Source organism: Xenopus laevis, chromosome 8L (genome assembly GCF_017654675.1).
Source record: "Xenopus laevis strain J_2021 chromosome 8L, Xenopus_laevis_v10.1, whole genome shotgun sequence".
NCBI lineage: Eukaryota > Metazoa > Chordata > Amphibia > Anura > Pipidae > Xenopus > Xenopus laevis.
In genome coordinates, this window is record NC_054385.1 from 92,020,813 (window position 1) to 92,044,298 (window position 23,486).

A 23,486-nucleotide genomic window follows, 5' to 3' on the forward strand; every position below is an offset into this window, starting at 1 on the left:
TGGGCTGATCAGTCGGATATTGTGAAATTTTGACATCCCAGTTTCTGACCAGATTGACCAGAATGTTGCAGTCATTTGGCCTGATGGAAGTAAGAAGTTGTGGGTTGTCTGTTTAAAAGCATCAGGTTAGTCCAGTTCCCTGCATCTCCCAAAATAATGAACAAAAACATTTAGGGGTTTATTTATCATGCTGTGTAAAAAGTAGAGTGGAACATTACTGGTGATGTTGCCCATAGCAACCAATCAGATCTTTGCTTTTGTTTTCTAACTGGTGAAATCGAATTGCTGATTGGTTGCTCTTGGCAACATCACCCATAATGTTATACTCCACTTTTTACACAGCATGATAAATAGACCCCTTAGTTTAACTGCAGATGTTCTTGGGTCCTACTCTGCTCAGCTAGTCCTCTTTATTTATACACATTAAATAAAAGTTCTACCCAAGAACATTGCTAAGTTGTGATTTATGGAAAATGCATCATTTCAAGACCTTAGTGTAAATACATACAGGTACTGACTGTTTGGCGGAAGAATTAAGGTAGCTATCTTTTCTAGTTCAATACTGGTTGCTGCTGAGGATTACCAAATGCATCAATCTCCACTTAATTTCCCCAGCCCCTGACATCCTCACCAGGATATAATCCTTCCACCTCTTTGACATTATCTTTCTGGCGACTGTCCAGTTTGGAAAACAGGAAAAAGTGGTAGCCCTAAAACGAATGCAGCTTTTACTTTAAAGCTACTATGTAGAGCTTTACTCTGATTCATTCAATGAGACCGAAGAATATGGAACGGTATCTACAATTACAACTTTTAGACTAAATACATGAAAAAATACAAGACAAAATATATATTATATGCTATTAGAAGAAAAAAAAATCTCTTCTTCTATCAACTTTTATATAAGTGCCTGACCTTATGGAGCTTACAAGTAAGGACTGAGTTTACACAAACCAGTACTGTTCATGTGGAGGGCCTAACTGAAATGATAATGCCATAAATGCACAATAAGTAAATGGTTTTGTTTATCCCTCCTACAGGATAGGACAAGAGGATCTCCCAGTTGTCCCCCATAAGTCTTTATGGAATATATAACATTAAGCACTGTTTAGATCTAATTGCTGTGAGAGTGTGACCTTTGCAGCAGGCTCAGTTGAGGGCTCTTGGCGGTCTAGTCTGACACGGACCCTATATATATGCTATAGGCAGAAGCAGAGTTAATTTACTGTTGCGTAGGCATAAGTGATGGTCAGGGGTGCTTCGCCAATGAGCCAAGTTGAGGCTGTCGCCTCAGGGACAGAAAAAAATGCTGCTCCTGGTATTTTAAGAGCAAATTTCCGGGGAAGCGGAGGCAGCAGCAGCGGTGGAGGGGCCAGGATCGCCCCTGGTGATGGTGTGCCAATGGGCTCAATGTTGCAATCCATGAGGTGTCATTTACATAGTAATTCTGTCTATCTGCATTTCAAAGGTTCTCCCTGTGAATGATTTGCAGGTAATTTGAATTCATAATCGAAACAAAAAGTAATTAGAGAAAAAGGAGACCGGTGAAGGGGTTCCACAAAAAGATTTACATGACAGTCTCTGGCAGGAAAGGCAAAATAGTATAAGATTTCAGGTATACTTAAAAGAGACACAAAAATTTGTGTTGCAATGGCTCCAAACTGTGTTATAACAAGTAGATTGGTTAAAAGAATAATAGGCTTGTAATCATGTGCTCATCTTTTCAGTTAAAAAAATATTACTGTTGGCAATAAAGGACACGGAAATCAATTGAGTGGATTTTGTTCAAAGGAAAGGAAACTGAAGTGTAAATGAATAAAAGACTCGTCGTGTGAAGCAGGTAGCTGTCTATACAATGTGCAGAACTTCCATTCTGTTAATGTTCTTTGGAAATATGGCTTCTTAACTCCAAAAGCAATATAGAAAACAGCATCATGGCAACTATCAATATGCTGCCTGATGTCTGACTTTTAAATGTGGTTAGCTTCATTCTACCCACATCCACTGCTGAGGGATCATTATGAAGGTAAGGTTCATTTGTCCTTGATATGCCCTTCAGACTTTGCTGTGTGATTGTTCCTCGCTAGGAGCCATTTCACTCTACTTTTGTAACCATTAATATTTATTATTGCTGCTGCGGAAAGAACATCCCCTTTGTCTCCTTGTGCTATAAAACTACACATTAGTTTTGCCGTCCTTGTAATGCTGATTTGCCTGAAATGATGCACGTTTTATCATTCAAGGAAATAAAAATTATACTGCTCAACTATGGGTGAACTCCATTACCAATCTGACTGCAGATGGGCGTATGGGAAAATAAGGACTTGTTGATTGTGACGGTGCACTTCATTGCTGATATACATTTAAGCTAGCACAGTAATTATCCATCTGCTAATAGAGAATCTGCTACAAATAAAAAGCTGAATCAAACAAACAGTGGTTCGATTTTGCAGTGATCTTGAAAAGTATGTTCTGCTTTCTCTATAGCAGTGATCCCCAACCAGTAGCTCGTGAGCAATATGTTGCTCTCCAACCCCTTGGGTGTTGCTCCCAGTGGCCTCAAAGCAGGAGCTTATTTTTGAATTCCAGGCTTGGGAGCAAGTTTCAGTTGTATAAACACCAGTTGCACTTCCAAACAAAGCCTCAATGTAGGTTGTAAATTCACACAGGGGCTAATAAATGGCCAATCACAGCACTTATTTGGCACCCTAGGAACATTTTTCATGCTAGTGTTGCTCCCCAACTCCTTTTACTTCTGACTGTTGCTCACTGGTTCAAAAGGTTGGGGATCCCTGCTCTATAGCAATGTGTGAACAACAAGTATAATAAATGAGAGTTACTCAGAGGCTGTTGGTGCAATTATGTCTAGCGGGATCACATTAAGTATGGGCTTTGGGTCCAGTGCTTCTCTGCGAGAGGAGACTAATTGTTACTCTGGGTGGCAGGCTGTGTAGTGGCCGCTGCACTGAAAATTGGAAACCAAGCAAAAGCTCTAAGAAAAGATGGGCTCTTAAAGGGATCATGATTTTTATGATTTTTTTTTCTAAATTACACCCATTTTTACTGCAAATAATTCATTCTACAATATAAAATTTCATTCCGCAACCAACAAGTGTATTTTTTAAGTAAATTAGGTAATATTGGTGCGTAGGCAGCCATCTCAGGTCATTTTGTCTGGTCATGTGCTTTCAGAAAAAACCTTCCCATTGTTCTGCTAGGCTCCTGGGGGGAAAGGGGAAAAGATATCACTACAACTTGCAGTAAATCAGTAAATAGTGACTGAGCACAGAGTCACATGACGGGGGGCAGCTGGGAAACTGACAATATATCTAGCCCCATGTCAGATTTCAAAATTAAATATAGAAAAATCTGTTTGCTCTTTTGAGAAATGGATATCAGTGCATAATACAGCTGGAGCAGCACTATTGCCTGATGCATTTTGAAAACCCATGACAGTATCCCTTTAAGGAAATAAGATAGTTGGTTTAGGATGCTGCATTGTAGCAGAGCCTCTTATACCTTTGAAATAATGGCAATAATTGTAATGGCAGATGTGCCTGCCACACACTGCAGCGCAGAAGATTGATCACTTGGATTTCTCAGGATTGCACCGCTGTGTTGGTGTCTGTGACACTCCAAGCAATGAACAGATGGCTCTGGCCACAATGTGAGATTGAACATAGACAGGGTCCCGCACAGCTCAGCATATTTATTTTTTATCATGGTGGGCAAATTTATAAACATAAGAAATACAGAGAAAAAGTGAATACCTTCACACCCCCTACTAAGTCATTCCACAGGAAAAACAGCAATCCCTATTAATATATGTTCATGGCTGTCAAGTCACCAAGGGGTTAACGTTAAAGAACTCCACCACCTCCTTTGTGCTTTTAAGCAGCTGTACATAGTGTTCAGAAGAGTAAGGAGAATCACTGCTAATAAACCCAACATACACATTATCAATTGCCTCAGAGATTGAGTCATGTGTACACCAGCTTCGTGGATCTAATTTCAATATTTAAATGACAGGCTTACACAAATAGCCTTGATATTTAGCAAATCTTTCCACACACACAGAGTACAGAATGAAATTGTTTTCTTCTGACCTTTTATATCCAACAGTTATTATTATTGATTAGTATAAACAGAAGACAAACTACTAGAAGCATACAGCAGAAGGTCAAGTACAAGAGCCCAGCTCTGCCCTAGGGGCAAGATGTGATGAGTAGATAAAGGGTGGCACTGCCTGCATTCCAAAACTGTGAGCAAACAAATGCCAGCTGGAGTGAGAACGAGCTATCCAACCCTCTGTTGGATAAGTACTACTATAAACTGGGGCTGTATCGCGAAAATGAAAATTTAATATAAGTATCATCTCACTAAAAATAATCAATTAAAAATCCTGTACTCTTTAAGAAATAAGTCAGTTTTCAATATATCATTCTCCACAACCTGTCACTCTTCATCTTGAGGTCTGGTTCAGATTTTGATTGTCAGGTAGGTCTAATATGTCTTTAGGGGGGCTCACTTTCTTAGCAGAATAACTCCAGCACAATCAAAAGGTAACAAAATAAAAGCAAACACCCTGCTCCTCTCAGAGACTGTTATTTTTAAGGAGTGAGCACCTAGGTTAAGGGTGCGACCCACCCCCCAAAGGATGCATTAGACCGGTCAATCAAAAACTGACTCCGCCTACTGCATGAAGACAGAATGAAGAGAGACAGGTTGCTCAAAGGGAGAGAGTAAAATATGTTGAGGTCATGTAAGTCAATGGCAGAGTTTTAGCCTTCATGATGTGCCATTTTTTTTCAGTGGTTTACGCTCAAAAATTCAATCAATTTGAGCTAATCAAAGTTATTTCGCTGATAACTCGATCAATTAGAGTATTGCAGTTTTTCACCCTGATTGTATGTATTTTTTACATTTGGGTTTTTTCATAAATCAAAATTCAAGTTGTGAGTTGTCTCAAGGTAGAAAAAAACCTCACAAACTCGACCTTTGATAAATAACCCCCTTAATGTAGCAATTTGTAACAGTTCAGATGTACCTGGATTACTGAGCTGCCAGACAAATACCCGAGACAGGAACATTAAACTTTAAACTTCAATTTTGGAAAAAAATGGTAAAAACTGAAAAATGTGCTAGGAACCCCTTTAAGCAAATAATACCAATTTTTAAAAATGATATTTTTTTGTGTAATAATAAAAGTGCCTTGTACTTGATGGTAACTAAGGTGCACAAATTCATATTGGTGGCAAAACAATCCTATTGGGATTATTTAATTTACTTAAGGCATTACAGAACGACTCCTTATCCAGGTCCCAAGCATTCTGGATAAAATCTGTAGTATAACAATATCATTGCCTACTTTATTTTTTTTTTTAGCTCCTTTACCCATGTACAGGTGTGTCTTCTAAAGAACAGTTCCAGTGCCTAAAAATTTACTGTGGAAACCTTCTCTCTCACTTTGCAAACAGACTGGATATATAGTGAATAAAGTACCCCTCTTGAAAGATATAAGGAAATTATAAGTTAATGAGGTGTCCCATTACAATATAAAAACATGAAGCCGAAGGCCGAGTTTTTTTATACAGGTCGTGGAACTCCTATGTGACTTCTAACATATCTCATATTTTGCAACAGGGGGCACTTTACTTATTATAATACACAAGTTTCCGTGAGTTGTGACAGAAAGGACATCACTAAGTTCCTATAATAACCAATGATATCACTAAGTACAGTTTATAAGGATACAATTTACAGGTAGTCATGATAATGAGCCCATTTATCAAAAACGGTTATAGATGAATTAAGTTTTTGGCATTTATCACTGCAAATAATTCTAATCAAATGAACTCTCTGTTGTTATATCAAATTATCTCCACTGTTATATCCACCGGTCTCTTCTTCTGTCTTCCTTTTTAATGGCTCAATTTTATGTTGCTTTTTTCTGTTAAAATGTAAAAAATGAAATCTATTTTTTCATCAAATTAGACTAGTTCCAGTTTAAAGGGTTTCCATTCTCTAGAAGCAAGTTAAGCAGTTTACTAGGGTTTGCTCTGGGCATCCAACATGTGCCTACCAAGGACCATTGTTTCCCAAAAGCAGCACAAGCAAATTTAGCATATTTCTAGCATATTTCTTTTGATCTATTTTTTTATTGAAAACTAATAAAAACAGGGCATTGTTTAAATGGAAGCCCTGAAACTAAACCAAGCTTGCAATTTTCTTGTTGTTGTTGTGTTTGTCCCTAAGGCATAACTTCCTGACATCATCTAAACCAGTGATTGAGACTTCAGGAGATCATTTTGCTTTCAGTTGTACTCTGTCAACAGCATGCAGTGTATACATTAGCTGCTGCCTACAGCATTTGCCTTAAATTGACTTTAAATACATATTTTTCCTTTGCTTGCAGGGTAGCAAGCAAACAGTTGTAGTGTTAAAACGACTACAGCTGCTATCCTGAGGCAGTGTTAATCTGATGATCTCTGTTATTTAACAAAACATAAACAGGAAGAACCCAAACAGTAACAGACATATCAGTAAATCCCTTCTGGTAAAGAGTTACAGATCAGCCATTAAAGTGACAGAAATACTAAGACATGTTTGTATTCCCTTTGAAATCTATAGCCAAGAAAGGCAAGAGGCCCAAGGGAAATCCCTTTCAATCTTACACATGTGGGCAGCACCCGATTACCTTCATGTAAAAATAAAACTACTGAAGAGAGAAAGTGGAACAATCACTCCATAACTCATACTAGTCCAGGATTTGAGGAGAGAAGGGGCATGTTAAAAGGATTGTCCCTAAGGTAAAATCCATAGACTTTACATATAGTTTATCTTGTTGAACCCCTGCTTATTACAGAAGCTTTCAAAGTAGTAAGTAAATGGTACCTGTTGGTACATCAGTTTTACCGCCCCTCCTTCACCGACAACCTACAGAATGGATTCATTGCTGCAGTCTCTCTTCTATATAACAGTTCTAAGCTAAATATTATTCTGCATTAAGGTATGCCTGTTTAACAAGGTATTGTATATTCACCTTACACTCTTGAGAATGGCACTAGAATGGCATCATAAATTAATCAGTTTTTCAATAATCCCCAGCAAAGGCCGGGTTACTATTTATTACTAATATGTTTACATCAATGAAACTCAGCCACCTACAAGAGTTGTTGTTTGCTGTTCTTTTCCATTGTCAGATGAGGTGTTCTAAGGATTAACCAGACAGTATTATCACTCTAATAATACATCCTGTCCTCTCAGATATCATTAGCAAATGTACACTGGAAACGTCTTGTCCTTTCTCCCCTTGTTTGTAAAAGAGTAGCTTCCTGAGTAATTTAATATGACTTTTTTTCTCTGCTGGCTAATATAAGGTATACTATAAAAGCTGCCATCAGACATCAAAGTGATCTCTTTGTTCCCAGGGGGGACAAATGGGTGCTAAATGGGCTGGAAGGTAAAAAACCTATCATTAATATCTCTTGTGGAATAGTATAATATTAATTGCCAAAGGGCTGCTATTGCTAAAAGGCTTAAGACCAACTTTCAAAAAGAAAGAGCTTCTGTTATATTCATTAAGAATAATTATACCTCATTGAACTGAATAAGGCTAAGATTCTTCAGTGACAGGTTACAAACGCTAGCACTTGACATTTTACATGGACGTACAACTCTAAAATAACAGGCTGAAGAAGGTTTTTTTAAGGCTAAATTGAACCTTATTAACGGTAAAGCTCTCCCACAAGCGAAAGGTTGAAATGAATCCGTGTGTCTTTTTTCAACCACATGCACTGTGTGAAAAACTGCAGGTTTATGGACTAGATGCACATTGTGATTTTCTATCTATCATACTGATACTGTGGAATATATGTGTAGGACTTATCATATACGCCTCGTTACGGAGTGAAAAATACTACTTTTCCAATCTCATGGTGGAATTTGTGAATATATCTGCTGTGCAATGCACAAAAGCTTTTAAGAAGGTGGACGGTTTACATGACATACTTTAGATACTGTAGTTAATGGTCAACCTGTGGTTCACATATAAGCCCACTCAGTAAAGATTACACAGTGAAGCATGTACAGTTACATAGTTAAATCGGGTTGACAAAGTCCATCAAGTTCAACCCCTCCAAATGAAAACCCAGCATCCATACACACACCCCCTCCCTACTCTCAGATAAATTATAGGAGACAAAAAGGAACACCAAGAGCCCCAATAGTGTAATATGTTTTTACAAGGAGTAATGGTAGAGTAAACAAGTTAATACTCACAAACCAGGGTTACCGATAGGCAACCACTGTATAGGCAGGTGGGGAGATTATCCTGACCCCACCTGAAGAAAACGGGGATGATACCCCTCCACTCGGGGTGGACTCGATATGGTAGTATGACAAAACAGAGGCGCCAAAAGGATAAAAATAGCTAAAAGCACTTAAAAACCCAATGGGTAATTCAGAGGAGGTAGTAATGAACTTACCTCCTCCAAGCAGACACCAACGATAGTGGTAATTTTCAATAATAGTTTATTCAAAAAAACAGTATTGCAACGCGTTTCACAGGCATTTCCTGCTTCATCAGGCAATATGGAACAAAAACAACAGTGTCTTTGTATAAACACGCCAGGCGCCTCTGTTTTGTCTTACTCAGATAAATTATATATACCCATATCTATACTAACTACAGAATTTAGTATCACAATAGCCTTTAATATATTAATAAGCCACTCTTAAAGGGGTGGTTCACCTTTAAGGTAATTTATATCATGTTATAGAACAGACAATTCTAAGCAACTTTTCAATTAGTTTTCATTATTTATTTTTATTATAGTTTTTGAGTTATTTGACTTTCTGCTGGCTCTTTGCAGCTTTCAAATGGCGCGTCGCTGACTCCCTTCTAAAAATCAAATGCTCTGTAAGGCTACAAATGTATTGTCATTGTTACTTTTTATTACTGATCCTTCTATTCAGACCCTCTCCTATTCATGTTCCAGTCTCTTATTCAAATCAGTGCATAGTTGCTAGGGTAATTTGGACCCTATTTACCAGATTTCTTAAGATGCAAATTGAAGAGTTGCTGAATAAAAAGCTAAATAACTGAAAAACCTTCAATAATAAAAAAATCAAAACAAATTACAAATTGTCCCAGAATATCACTCTCTACATCATACTAAAAGTTATCTTGAAGGTGAACAACCCCTTGAAAGACATGTGAAGAACCCCCTACGTTGCTTCAAATGAAAGTTCTTTTCTTCTAGTCTAAAGGGGTGGCCTCTGGTACGGTGATCCTCTTTATGGTTAAAAGGTCCCCTGCTATTTGTCTATAATGTCCTCTAATGTACTTGTAAAGTGTAATCGCAAGCGCCTTTTTTCCAGAAAAAACAACCCCAACCTTGATGATCAACCCTCATAATTTAAGTCTTCCATCCCTCTAACCAGTTTAGTTGCACATCTCTGCACTCTCTCCAGCTCATTTATATCCCTCTTAAGGCCTGGAGTCCAAAACTGCACTGCATACTCCAGATGAGGCCTTAACAGGGATCTATTAAGAGGCATAATTATGTTTTCATCCCTTGAGTTAATGCCCTTTTTTATGCAAGATAGAACTTTATTTGCTTTAGTAGTCACATAATGACACTGCCCATTATTAGACAACTTGTTATCAACAAAAACCCCAAGATCCTTCTCATTTCAATGTCACCTCCTGAGTTCATATCTCAAAGTCACACTAGCATGTATAGAAGTCCATAGGGCACTGCTTAAAGAGATATGGACACCAGAAATTAAACCTTTTTTTACATCTATTATAATATTGTCTTCACATGCTATCTATAATTTTGATTCAGATGCTTTTACATTACCCATCTGATCCCCCATGTTCCTCTCTGAGGGTGCTGCCATATTTGAGCTTCAGCAGTCTGTTAGCATTAGAAACTCTGACATGTTGAGAAGGGACAAAAAGCTAATAGCTAATATGTCAAAAAGTGTCAACATGAGCTATAGCTAACTTTTGATGTAGATTAATATTTTGAATAATGTTTTTTTAGTGTATCAGTATCACTTTAAGTTGTTTTTAAATGGCTGGCAAATGATGGCATTTTAAGCTTTTCGATCAGCACCTCAGCAACAATGCTGAACTTTTACCACAGTTACAATGAACCCCACGGCTGGAAGCTGCCCTGCGATGCGTCCCCCCCCCCCCGGCAAGATTACTGAACAGGAGGATGGGAATGGGTGTTGCTATTCGCAATAAGTTTTACTTCAGCTACAGTGCTGACATACAGATAGACACACACACACACACAGACAGACACATAGATCCACACATTCACATAAAATATACTTGTGCTTTAAATAATATAGACGAACATCTCTTTTAGTGAAGGTTTTACCTTATCAGCAAATCTTTAGTGTGCGTGCCCCGATGCTCGTTCACAGAATTTCTGTTACGTGCTTTCAGTCTTCAGACACGCGCAAAACAACCGGAAGTACCGGGACAGTGACACGCTGGAGTCCAAAATGACAGATAGGATGTGGAAAGGATCGCATACCTTGTGAATATTTATTTCACAAAAGGTTTTTGAAAAAATAATTTAGCGATCGAGGAGGGGGGACAGTGTACTTTACAAATATGAAAACTGACTTTCCTTGCCCTTTAGGGATTTGGTTCGGCCAGGCACAAGGATTCGGCCGAATCGGAATCCTGCGGAAAATGGCCGAATACCGAACCCTGGATTCAGTGCATCCCTAATATTGTGTAAAAGTTGTGCATGGGAAGAATAGCTTCTCTTCAAGACTAGAGTGATCACAGACACACAGTAATTAGAGCATCCAACATGATCTGATAAACATCTGGCTAGACCTATGCAGATATACTAGACAGTAGAGGATAAATGAATTACAAATTAGCCGGCTCCTCACAATACATAAATAATACAGACCTCAGCCTGTTTGAATCCCATAAAAATCATGTTATGGGGATATAAATGAAATACTGTTATTTACATTTCTGTACCTGAAATGTATAAATGTGGAGAGACAGTAGCATGGGTTAAAGCTGAAGTCAGGAGGTTTGGTTAATTTTTCTGCCAGCAATATTGGAAGCTTCAGAACATTTTGCTCCCAAATTTAATTTGATATAATATGTCTGCGGTGTTCAGTGGTAAAGTAAGCAGCAGGGCAATGTATTTTATGCAGAACTTTATTACTTGTTATACAAAACTTTTCATGCTAAGTATAGTCTTCCACTTACGTAAAGAAGTTGTATGTATGGATTTCATTTATAAGCGATTTGATATTGATATTTCTATTAAAATGCACAATTGCATCATGTGGCTAAATAAGTTCTACACTGAAAAGTTTTTATTTGAAATTTAAATTAGTTTTTCTTTCCCAATAGGACATTGTTTATAGTTGAAAAAGTGTTTAGAACGTAAAAAAAATTATATATATGGTTTTAAGTATGTTCAAATCTAATGTTTTAATATTTTTTAGAGCCACCTTTTCCACCAATGCAAATCTTTTCGGGTGCTTATGGTCTAGCTTTGCGCAATTGTTTTTAAAAGAAATTTACACAGGGTGTTCATTAAAAAAATGCTTAAATACTGCTATATATTCTAGACTGGACTAGATGAGGGTCATGTTGACAATGTATGTGGTTGTTCAACTGTATCTGGTATTCTAATCAGTGCCGACTATCCTAGAGCTATAGGAAATAAAACAAATACATGCATCTCCTAAAAATTCCATCATACAACGCTTTAAGAAATAAAATAAAAAAAGTATAGTGGCAATTTAAGCAATTTTTTTAGTGCATCACTGATGTACAGTTTGATGCAAAGTTGAATCTGAAAATGAAGCAGATTCCTACAAGGTAGAGGAAGACTAAAAAAAAAGATGTCCATTGTCCATAATGTCATTAAAGAAATTGTAGTTAGGCTAAAGCCACACTGGGCTGATTCTTGGAATGTGTTTTACAGGTGGAGAATCAGCTGCCTGTGGCAGTAGCCTTAAAGGGAACTGTGGAAGCCAAGGCAATAACTGCAGTCATATACATAGTAACATAGTAAGTAAGGTTGAAAAAGAGACACACGTCCATTTTGACTGCAAAATACTTGCAGGAAGACTTGGTAGATACAGGAGAGGTGTTGCACTGTTCCACGGTACAGTACTGCTAGCAAAAACATGATCTATGCAGAAGAGTCATTAGGAAGAAGCCTTACCTGCAACCTCATGAGGTATCATTTATTTATTTAAACAGCACCGACAAGTTACGCAGTGCTTTACCGTAGTTTATAACAAACGGGGAATAAATGGTGAATAACAAACAAGGGTTTACAGAGTACAATAGGATTAGAGGGCCCTACAAAACAGTGCCTAGAAAGCCAGATGCCTTTTGCAAACAAGCGGAGTTGGCTGATAAAGTAAAAAATTGTATAATGGTATCCCTTTAATACAGAAAAAGGAGTATGTGATTAGCATAATAAAAGTTAACAAGGCTTAGGTAAGAACAAAGATAAATCTTTGCAAATGTTGTGATACATTCATCAAAACCGGCATTTAGTAATGTGTGAATGCAGAGTGTGTGTTTTTTGGCTGTAACAGCAACCTATCCAAGCCTTGTGCAGTGGAATACAGGTTTTTTTTTCTTTTTTTATGATAAATCAAATTAACTTTCTCTGACCCACACTGCCTTGAGGAAAACAAAGTGGAGTGCAAGTTGCTTTTCTTTACTCCAGAGAGATTCCGTTTCTCTCAGCTCTGATACATCTGAGAAGGACAAGAAGAGGCTGACAGCTTGATAAAAAGAAAATAACAAGCAGGCCAAGTCCCTTATGGGAGTTGTTTCACAAAGCAGATGATGAAATTAGCAGAGCCTGGAATATGTTAACCACTTTGCAACTGGATAGTTCTACATGGTATTATGGTAGTCAAGCAAAAACAATGTTAACTTGGGTGGCCCCTTTTTGAAACAGTTATTAAGAATAATGAGGTTAATGATAGAGGCTCGCTGACCTAATTCCAGCTTTTCATTTCTCCTGAACCTCTGCACTCCAGGAGCTGCCAGCTGAACATACCTAGCAGATTAAGGAGACCTTCTACTGGAGCTTCCTGGAAGAGTTTCTCATTTTTCTGGGGTCAGGTTTTTATAAATATCCAGCACAGAAGCCAATGAACACAAATTTTATGACTTTAAAACAGATATAAAGCCAGAGATGTAAAATTAAAGGTGTAATCTCACATAAATGCTGGGGGCTTAGTCATTGTACAAGGTAATAAGTCAAGAGACAAAAATAAAATGATTGCTAGCCTTCTTCCCATTCCAATAGTTGTGAAACAGTTACAATTGATTAAAAAAATAATTTCAGGACACATTTACTTAAAGTGATAGAGCAGAAATGTCCTTAATATATGTGGTGCTATGTGGCACTCTACAATTATAGAAGTTTGCATGCTAAAGAGTGTACAAAGTGTATAATCCAAATGCAATTGTCTACATACCCACAAATGCAAAAAAAAAAATGCATCAGACACTCAAAAAAAACTTTTGTTTTTGTCATTTCACTATTAAGTAGGTTTTACCTTATACCTTTGCCTGTAAGCTGCAATAATGGTCATGTCAGCAGCTAAATTCTTCTCAGTTAGCTTTTAAAAATGAACACTACAAGATGATCATAAACAGATAGTGCTACTCCCATGTACAAGTGAAACTATGAAGAAATTGCTAGTTTAACTTATATAAAATTATATATTTAAAAGAAATACATGAAAGGTAACCCATAATTCACACAAAAATTGGATATGTTAAAAACGGACTTAGATTTAAGTTGTATATGGCTCTGTTTGAAGGAGAGGCAAAGATTGCTGACAATAGACCCTAGGTAGAGTAATTCCAAGTAACAGAGGGCTACATCATCTACCACAAGGCCAAAATGTGCAGCAAAGAATTTTATTGATAATGCAAAGCTGGGTGGGGGATGAGATCAGGGCCATTTTCTCAAAAGGGGTGACCTGCCCAGGGCCCACTTATTTAGGGGGCTCACTGTGCCAGTATTTCTTTATTAATTTCCCTCCCTCATACGCATTTCTTTTGGTAGGAGAAAATCCAAGATGGCTGTGCATTCCAATGTGGAACATATGTCCAGCCTGGATTTTTCACAAACTAGACAGGCAGGCAGATTGGTATTCTGCTTGTGAACGTGTAGGTAATGCTTTCAATTTCTCTACTGATCTTAATGGCATGACTGGAGTTAATAGAGTGCTCATTGGCCATTTGATGATCTTACTTGTATAAGGCTTATACATGACATGGCAGCACACAGATAAAATAAATAGGGTTTTAACAAGTAATGTGCAGTTATTACTACAACTGCATGCCAAAATGTAAGGAGAGAGTATCTTTCTGAACATCTTATCACTTCTCTTTGCCCAGTGTAAGAAAAAAACATTAGAATTCCAGACAATCAGACTTCCCATCTCCTGCAGAATGCCATGCTCCTTACCTCAGAGCTGCTCATCCTGATAACACTGCAGCATGTTAAGTGTCATATCAATGAAGTGGAAGCCAAGCAGATCAGAGAAGGGAAAAATAAAATGTCACTGGGAATAAAAAGGCTCACATGACAAAAGCAGCAGCTTGAAGCATTCCCCGTTCATTATGCAAATGACTGAACACACGAAATGATGCAGCCCTTACTTCAGGTATAAATAAACCTGAGAGCTCACTGGAAACCTGCCTATATAAATTCTCAGGGACCCTTTCAGAGCATGATGTAAGTGGACAGACTGTACCTTTTGGCAGCATTGCTGACAGGATTGGACAGACTTCTACTGGCAGCAGATTTCCTGCGGGAGAGTTGGTTGCTATTGATACCGTCCTCCATATCGTTCTTATCTTGCTTTGGAGTACTGCTCCCTTTACTGTTGAGGTCCCGGAGAACATCATAGTTAATTTTGCTGGAGATTTTCTTCTGCTCCAACATCTTTTCAATTGCCTCCCCAGCAGTGCTGGCTTGGATTGGAGCCCTCCGCTTGGAAGGTTTCCTAGGCTGAGCAACAGCAAAAATAATAAGCATGAAGACACTGAATTTAAAGGAGGAAACATTCCATACTCAGAGTTTTAAATACACATTTTCTCTAATGTTCAATGGTTTTTCTATGTTCAATGACATATATTTACATTCTTAACAGGGAGCTGTATATTATACAGCTGTGTTCAGAGCCATCATTGCTGAGATGTGCAAAACTCATACGATGACCTCTTGTAGCCAAATCATGAAAAACTCAAACAATGCATTTACCGGACTGCTACTAACAAACATTTTCTTTATTGTACTGGTTCTCTTGAATAGTAGTGATTGTTTGATAATTTTAAAGGACCAGTAACATCAAAAATAGTTAGTAAACACAGACAAATTAAACTTTAAAACTGCAAAGTCTTTATTAAGAAATAACTTACCAAAACTCCACTTCCGCCCCTCTTCAGAGAAGGCAACACAGCGACGATCCATCATGCAGCGCTCGATTTCTCCTCATGGATATCTCCTATACGGAAGGCAGTGAGGAGAAATCGAGTGCCGCACCGTGGATCGTCTGATCGCTTTCTGAAGAGGAGCGCAATCGGAGTTTCAGTAAGTTATTTCTGTATAAAGACTTTGCAATTTTAAAGTTTAATTTGTCTTGTGTTTTCTTCGATGTATACTAACAAATTTTTTTTAAAATTTTTGTTGATGTTACTGGTCCTTTAAACAGCTTTTGTGAAGATCTCCGATGTGCAGTTTTGCTTTTGTTTTAACTGCCATTATATCTCAGAGGCATGTCTGATATCACGAAAGTAGCCAGCGGTAGGTAAACACAAAAAATTACATTGGAATTGGGATAACTTCAAATGTACACCAAAGGCCCACCAGAAAACCTGATATCAAAGAACTACCAACCAGAATGTTAGAGATATTCATTATTCAAAGCTGATTTGTCTGCTAGATGCTATTTACCGCAACTTATGGGAAAGTTGTGTTTATTGTGTGTTCTCTGTATGTTCCATTAATGCTAGTATAGGTTTGTGACCTGCTAGCCAGAACTCTGGACCTGGGGTTTTTATCACATAATGAATATTTTGGTAATTTGGAACTTCATACCTTAATTTTGGGGTTGACTTGCCCTTTAAAAAGTCAACCACTTTCATGATTGTTTGGCCTTTAGGGTCAATACTTTTTCTGGGGTTTAGGGCTAATGGCTCTTTTTCTTTTTTATCAGAGAATGCAGTATGCTTGCTCCCACAAGAATGGTTGAAAACTGAACAGTACTTAAGAGATATTTCTATATCTACTATGTGTAAAGTAGAGGTAATGTTAAGTTATGGTCCTAGTGTTTTGAAAGACAAGTTGCCACTGGTAAGAAATGATCATGACATGAATGGATACAACAAGTGTGAAACTTTGTTGGTAAAGGTTTAAAAGAAGCAGGCATAAAAGTAGTTCTGACATCACACAGTATACATAGAGGCATATTTATCAAGGGTCCAATTTCGAATTCATGTGAGGTTTTTTTTTTTTTAAACTCCCTTAAATTCGACCTGGGGAAATGTATTAATAAAATCAAATTAATTAAACTCTTAGAAATTTAAATGACTCGAAAACTCGAATCGATTTCGATTCGATCAAACTCGATTCAAGTTTTTCACTCCGAACATCTCCAAATTGATCCATGGATCTTTCCCATTGACATAAACAGTAATTCGGCAGGTTTTAGGTGGCGAATAGTTGAATTTGAATTCTTAAAGGGCCAGAGTATGATAAATCTCGAAAATCAAATTAAAATTTGGATAATTTCCTAGTCAAATTTGAGAGTTTTAACCATACAAAAAATGAGAATTCTAATTTTCAATTCAACCCTTAAAGGACAAGGAAAGTATTTTTCTTATTACTTCATCTTGTAGTAGAGTGTCCCAGCATGTAACTGATTAAGATCTTTTTTTCAAGCAACCGCTCAGTTCACCTGCACTGCTCTATAGAAGCCAACATTATCTCAACAGCACATCCCAAAATCTCATGTGCTGCTGTAGGTCTAGTAAAAAACAAGCGCACAAGCCTTACTTAAAGGAACAGTAACACCAAAAAAATTTAAGTGTTTTAAAGTAATGAAAATATAATGCAGCGTTGCCCTGCACTGGTAAAACTGATGTGTTTGCTTCAGAAACACTACTATAGTTCATATAAACAAGCTGCTGTGGAGCAATGGAGGAAATTGAAAAATGGCTATATGGCACAGGTTAACAAATGGATAACAGATAACACTATTAGACAGACAGAGCTTATTTGCTATCTGCTGTGTAACAAGCTTTTTCTCCTTTGAATGGCTGGCCCTATTGCTACACAGCAGCTTATTTATATAAACAATAGTAATGTTTCTGACGCAAACACAGCAGTTTTACCAGTGCAGGGCAACACTGCATTATATTTTCATTACTTTAAAACACTTATTTTTTGACGTTACGGTTCCTTTAATGTGCATGTTTGAGCAAGTGCACAGACTCTTGGTCTTAGTGTAGGATTGTTGCATAATTGGACTTTCTTTTCTAGAACTTTCAACAATGCTGCGTATCTGACAAATGGCTTAAGACAGAGCAATCTTTAAACAAAGGATGACAAGACAGGGGGTTTGCCTCTCAAAGAAGATGTATTTTTCATTAGACTTTCCTTGTCCTTTAATAAATCTGCCCCTTAGTCTCAATATTTAGTCAGTAACCATATTAAATGAAATGATGTACCCTTTGTTCTTTGTAAATCCCAAGCTCCTTCTCTTTAGCAATACGCTCTTCCTTTTCTGAAACACAGAGATGGTAAGTTAGCATGACTGACACCATCTAGGTTCAGGTCATGTCTAGCTGGACAAGTCTGAATTGAAAATGACTGTGTTTACCCTTCTGTTCTCGGAGGTAGTCCGCGTTCTCTTTCATCCACAGCACTGTCTTTATTTCCGCTTCCTTCTCATTTAGAATATACTAAAAAGGCAGAAGAAAGAGTCCGAGGCTATTGAACTTTCCAAAGCAAATCAAAATGCATCAAAATAACTTTTGGAAAACTGTGAAGTGTGTATTGATTTGAAAAATAGCATACATTTCTTCTTTTGATTTCTTTTTGTCAGGAATAATGAATATCTTGACATCATTCAGCAGAGATAATAGTATTAATACAATAAATCCCTCTGTTTATAATAACTAATGAGGAGTACAATACAACTAGTTCCAGTGTATTGTTAAGATTTTCCTATATTTAGATCATGCAGACAAATCATGTAGTGCTTTATAGAGATTACTCTTTTACCACTACTATGTGGTCAAGTAACCATGATTCTGAGGGATTGGAGAGACAATTTGATACTGGGCTTTTGTAGTGAACTACAAAATAAAAGGACAATTTGGTTGTTCTCAACTTCTCCAAAGGCAGTCATTACTTTTAACTGACTGTGTGTAACTGTATCAGCCCATACTATTGCTCAAAGTTTTAAAACATCATATAAAATATTAAAATTAATGAATCAGTTTGCATTTAAACTTTTTCTATTGAAAGCATATACACTTATAGCCTCTGCCTTCTAATTCTTTGACAAACCTACAGGCAAACCTGCCTCCCTACATTATGGCTTCAACAGTGATCCCCAACAAGTGGCTCATGAGCAACATGTTGCTCACCAACATCTTGGATCTTGCCTTAAAGGAGTGGTTCATCTTTAACATTAAAGGGATACTGTCATGGGATTTTTTCAAAATGAATCCGTTAATAGTGCTGCTCCAGCAGAATTCTGCACTGAAATCCATTTCTCAAAAGAGCAAAGATTTTTTTATATTCAATTTTGAAATCTGACATGGGGCTAGGCATTTTGTCAATATCCCAGCTGCCCCAAGTCATGTGACTTGTACTCTGATAAACTTCAATCACTCTTTACTGCTGTACTGCAAGTTGGAGTGATATCACCCCCTCCCTTTTCCCCCAGCAGCCAAACCAAAGAACAATGGGAAGGTAACCAGATAACAGCTCCCGAACACAAGATAACAGCTGCCTGGTAGATCTAAGAACAACACAATAGGAAAAACCCATGTCCCACTGAGACACATTCAGTTACATTGAGAAGGAAAAACAGCAGCCTGCCAGAAAGCATTTCTCTCCTAAAGTGCAGGCACACGTCACATGACTGGGTGCAGCTGGGAAATTGACAAAATGTCTAGCCCCATGTCAGATTTTAAAATTGAATATAAAAAAAATCTGTTTGCTCTTTTGAGAAATGGATTTCAGTGATTCATTTTGAAAAATTGTTTTTTTTCCCATGAGAGTATCCCTTTAACTATTAATATGCTATAGAACGGACAATTATAAGCAACTTTTCAATTGGTTTTCATTATTTATTTTTTATATTCTTTTATATTTTTAGTTATTTGCCTTTTTTTCTGACTCTTTGCAGCTTTCAAATGGGCGTTGTTGACTGCCTTCTAAAAACAAATGCTCTGTAAGGCTACAAATGTATTGTTATTGTTACTTTTTATTACTGATCCTTCTATTCAGGCCTCTCCTATTCATATTCCAGTCTTTTATTCAAATAAATGCATGGTTGCTAGGGTAATTTGGACCTAGTGACCAGACTGCTTAAAAGAGCTGCTGAATAAAAATCAAAACACCTTTAATAACAAAAAATGAAAATCAATTGCAAATTGTCTCAGAATATCACTTTCTATATCATACTTGGTTATCTCAAAGGTGAACAACCCCTTTAAAGCAGGTGCTGCCAGTCCACATAGGGGCTACCCAATAGCCAATCACAGCCCTTATTTGGCATCCTCAGGGACTTTTAAATGCCTGTGTTGCTCCACACACATGGGCTCATGGGTAAAAAAGGTTGGGACCCCTGTCTTACAGTATAAACATGGGGCAGGTCAACTGCAACAGTCACTGCCTAAGCACATACGATTCCTGATACACAGAGCATCCCTACCATTTTATTACTAGAAAAAGCAAAACAAAATTTAAGGTAGGAACTCAAACACGAACAAGGGCTTTATCAAATTTGTACAAATGAATACCAACAGCTGAGGTACAATGGAAGCTATAATCTCACCATATTTGTGCACATCACAAGATAACCAAGACACTTTTTAGTGACGACTATTCGAATACCACCATTTGCATTAGCCAGTGGTACATGTTCTATAAATAGTTGATTGGTGAGAATATATGCTATATACGCTATATACTTCGGTGCTGCTGCTGTGTCATTAATAACTTACCCTATCTATTTCATTGTCATCAATCCCATTAAGGTCAAGTTCACCATCTCCTGCATTGTCACCTACAAAAACAAAAACAGAATTTTTCTGTTTGTAATTGAGGCATATTTATGTTATCTCCAGCACACATTGTCACTGTAATTCCAGCTACATACATACATACATATATATATATATATATATATATATATATATATATATATATATATAGATATAGATATAGATATATATATATATAAATAAATACACATACATATATACATATATACATATATATATACATATATATATATATATAATATATATATATATATATATATATATATATATATACATATATACATATATACATATATACATATATACATATATATATATATATATATATATATATATACATATATACATATATACATATATACATATATATATATATATATATATACATATATACATATATACATATATATATATATATATATATACATATATACATATATACATATATATATATATATATATATATATATATATATATATATATATATATATATATACACACATATACATACATACACACACATAACCAGAGTTCAAACACCTAAGGGGATATAATAGTATGTCTAAATATGGCAATAACAATACATGTACACATCAGTTTTGGCCTTTTTTCTCTACTTCTCTCCTTTTACAAACCATTATGCCAGTGTTTTCACCACCTCTCCAAGTCCTATCTCATACTGCTTCTCTTGACGTTACATTTTTTGCCTCTTCATTAGGTTTGAGTGTTTTGCCTATTTAGCACTTTTCATTTAACTGTCTCCTTTATCGTTGATATGTTTTCTGTCAGAAAAGCAGCAATCCTTGGCACAAAAAGAGGCCTTCAGTTCATTTTGACCCCCAGGGCAATCACTGCAGTAACGTGAAAGCAGTAAAGCAACGTTTAATTAAAGGGGTAAATTATTAGTATGTCCCACTTAGTAACATAGGGTAAATAGGAGGGAGGAGATGGAGGTCTGCTAAGGAAATAATATAACGCATAGTCCAGATTATTACTATAAATAATAATATTATTTGAACATCTATAGCTAAATTGACTTTAGTAGTTGTTTCTGGGAAAGGGCTACTTTACAGCTCCCAGTGGGCCAAGAGATAGGAGACACTCCTCTAATTGTTGTTAGTGATAAAAACAAATTGCATCATCTAACCTGAGTCATATGCCCTTCTTGCGTACTTCCAGTGTAAAATGAGGTATTTCCTTTCCAATTTGTCCAATATGTAAAATAAGTTTCAACCTGATTCTATAAGTTAAAATGTATGAATTTTCTCACTGACTAAATGAATTAATGCCACAGATCAATCACTTGGTTTAGGTGGAAAAAAAATTGTGCTGTTGTGGGAACTGCAATAAAAAAAAAAAATACAGAGCAAAGACACAACTATATAGAAGCTTGGCAGGCTAAATTGAGAAAGAGAGTAGAAAATCATAAAAGAAATAGTCTAAGGGGAATTTTGAAAGAAAGAGACACACACACCAGGTTTTATTGCCTTTTGTTAAATTCAGTATTTGCAGATAGCTGCAGCTGTGTCAGTCCCATATTCTATGTTCGCCACTGTATGCAAAATGCTATAATTAATGGTGTTTCATGGACCTTCTCGCCTAGACGGCTATTATCTTAACTACTTCCCCATAATTTATTTGTTACTACTTCAAACTTTTCTGGCTGCAGAAGAGAGGATTTGTATAATTTAAAGGCCTCCGCAATTTCAGCAGTGTCCTTTTTTATTTGCAGAAGCAACAGCTGTTCACCATTATGCTGGTGAGATCACTTGAAAGGACGATTTCATTTTTGTCTCATCACAAGTTTTTCCCACTGGTAATACTTCTGGAATTACCTTTATTTCCCCTGCTTAACGTAAAACTCCACTTCTTTTTTTTCCCCCCATATGTGCAAAGCTGCACTTGTACATCAGGCAGAATGTTAGAAACCATGTCTGCTATGGAAGACCATTGTTGAAACAAATCTCTCACTAACCTCAACCAGCCATTTTTATAATACCAATATTGAATGCTTAAAAGATGTATTAAGCTCACTCTATTAAAATCACCAAAAATCAAGTCTCTATACATGCATAATATGTGCAAAAGGCAGTTATTTTGAAAGATTTTATTGTACTGGAATCAGTTATTTGAGTGAGCTCTAATATATTATCTAGGAAAGGAAGCCCCCCCCCCCTATAAGATATATTGCATCTAACTGTTAATGACTGCCACCAAACTTCTGCAAGAAGACAGAATGAAGAGAAACAGATGCGGAGAAAGGAATAGTGAATATAAACTTGATTATATCTGAAACAATACAGAATATTTAACAGATTGTATTTAGAAAATGTCTTATTTCAGTATGCTGAAGCTTATTACATTTTCATTATGGTTCCCTTTTAAATTAGAAATTTGGTGCAGTTGCATAGGGGGCTTGAGGGCCTGTGCAATTGGGCTAAAATTTAAAAAATAAATAAATTAAAAAAAAAAAAAAAGATTTGGATAGGTTGTTCTCATTTATCTATAGCATTTAGACTACTGAATAACACTACATTCTTTAACAAGAAGTACTAACATCCAACTTGCAACCCAGTGAGAAGCTAAAAGTGATAACTTAATCCTATAGCTCTAACAATCATTGCAATGGCTATATTTACTGAAATCTAAGTGTATTTTAAAAGCAGGCAAGCAATTCTCCTTTGAACCTCTCAATTTCTCAACATGCCCTTACTGGTTTTTAATCAGGTTCCTGACAGTTGAGCTGTTGGCAAGGAAATGGCAGTTCTGCCGTTGCAGCCTAAAACACTACATTTAGTTTCACATATATTTTAGCTAAAAATGTTCACCATTGATGGAATAATATAGATGTGTGTGCTGTCTGGATAAATGATCCAAAAGCTTATATGTTGTGTTGCCAATTTTTAACAGAAAGGGAGCTAAAGCCAACGGTAGTACAGGTATGGAACCTGTTATTCAGAATACTTAGGGGGTGTTCAGGATAATGGATCTTTCCCTAATTTGGATTTTCATACCTTAAGTCTACTAGAAAATCATGTAAACATTTAATTAACCCAACAGGCTGGTTGTGCCTCCAATAAGGATTAATTATAACTTAGTTGGGATCAAGGACAAGATACTGTTTTATCATTAGAGAAAAAA

At 36.6% G+C, this 23,486-nt stretch overlaps 1 protein-coding gene across 1 annotated transcript in view; it reads right to left on the reverse strand.

Annotated features, from left to right (window-relative positions):
* brf1.L (BRF1, RNA polymerase III transcription initiation factor 90 kDa subunit L homeolog) overlaps positions 1 to 23,486 on the reverse strand; it is a 170,846-nt gene that overhangs the window by 20,668 nt on the left and 126,692 nt on the right. The window contains 4 exon segments of the mRNA NM_001094594.1: positions 14,797 to 15,053; positions 17,774 to 17,829; positions 17,926 to 18,007; positions 20,285 to 20,346. Coding sequence (NP_001088063.1) covers positions 14,797 to 15,053; positions 17,774 to 17,829; positions 17,926 to 18,007; positions 20,285 to 20,346 — 457 coding nt within the window.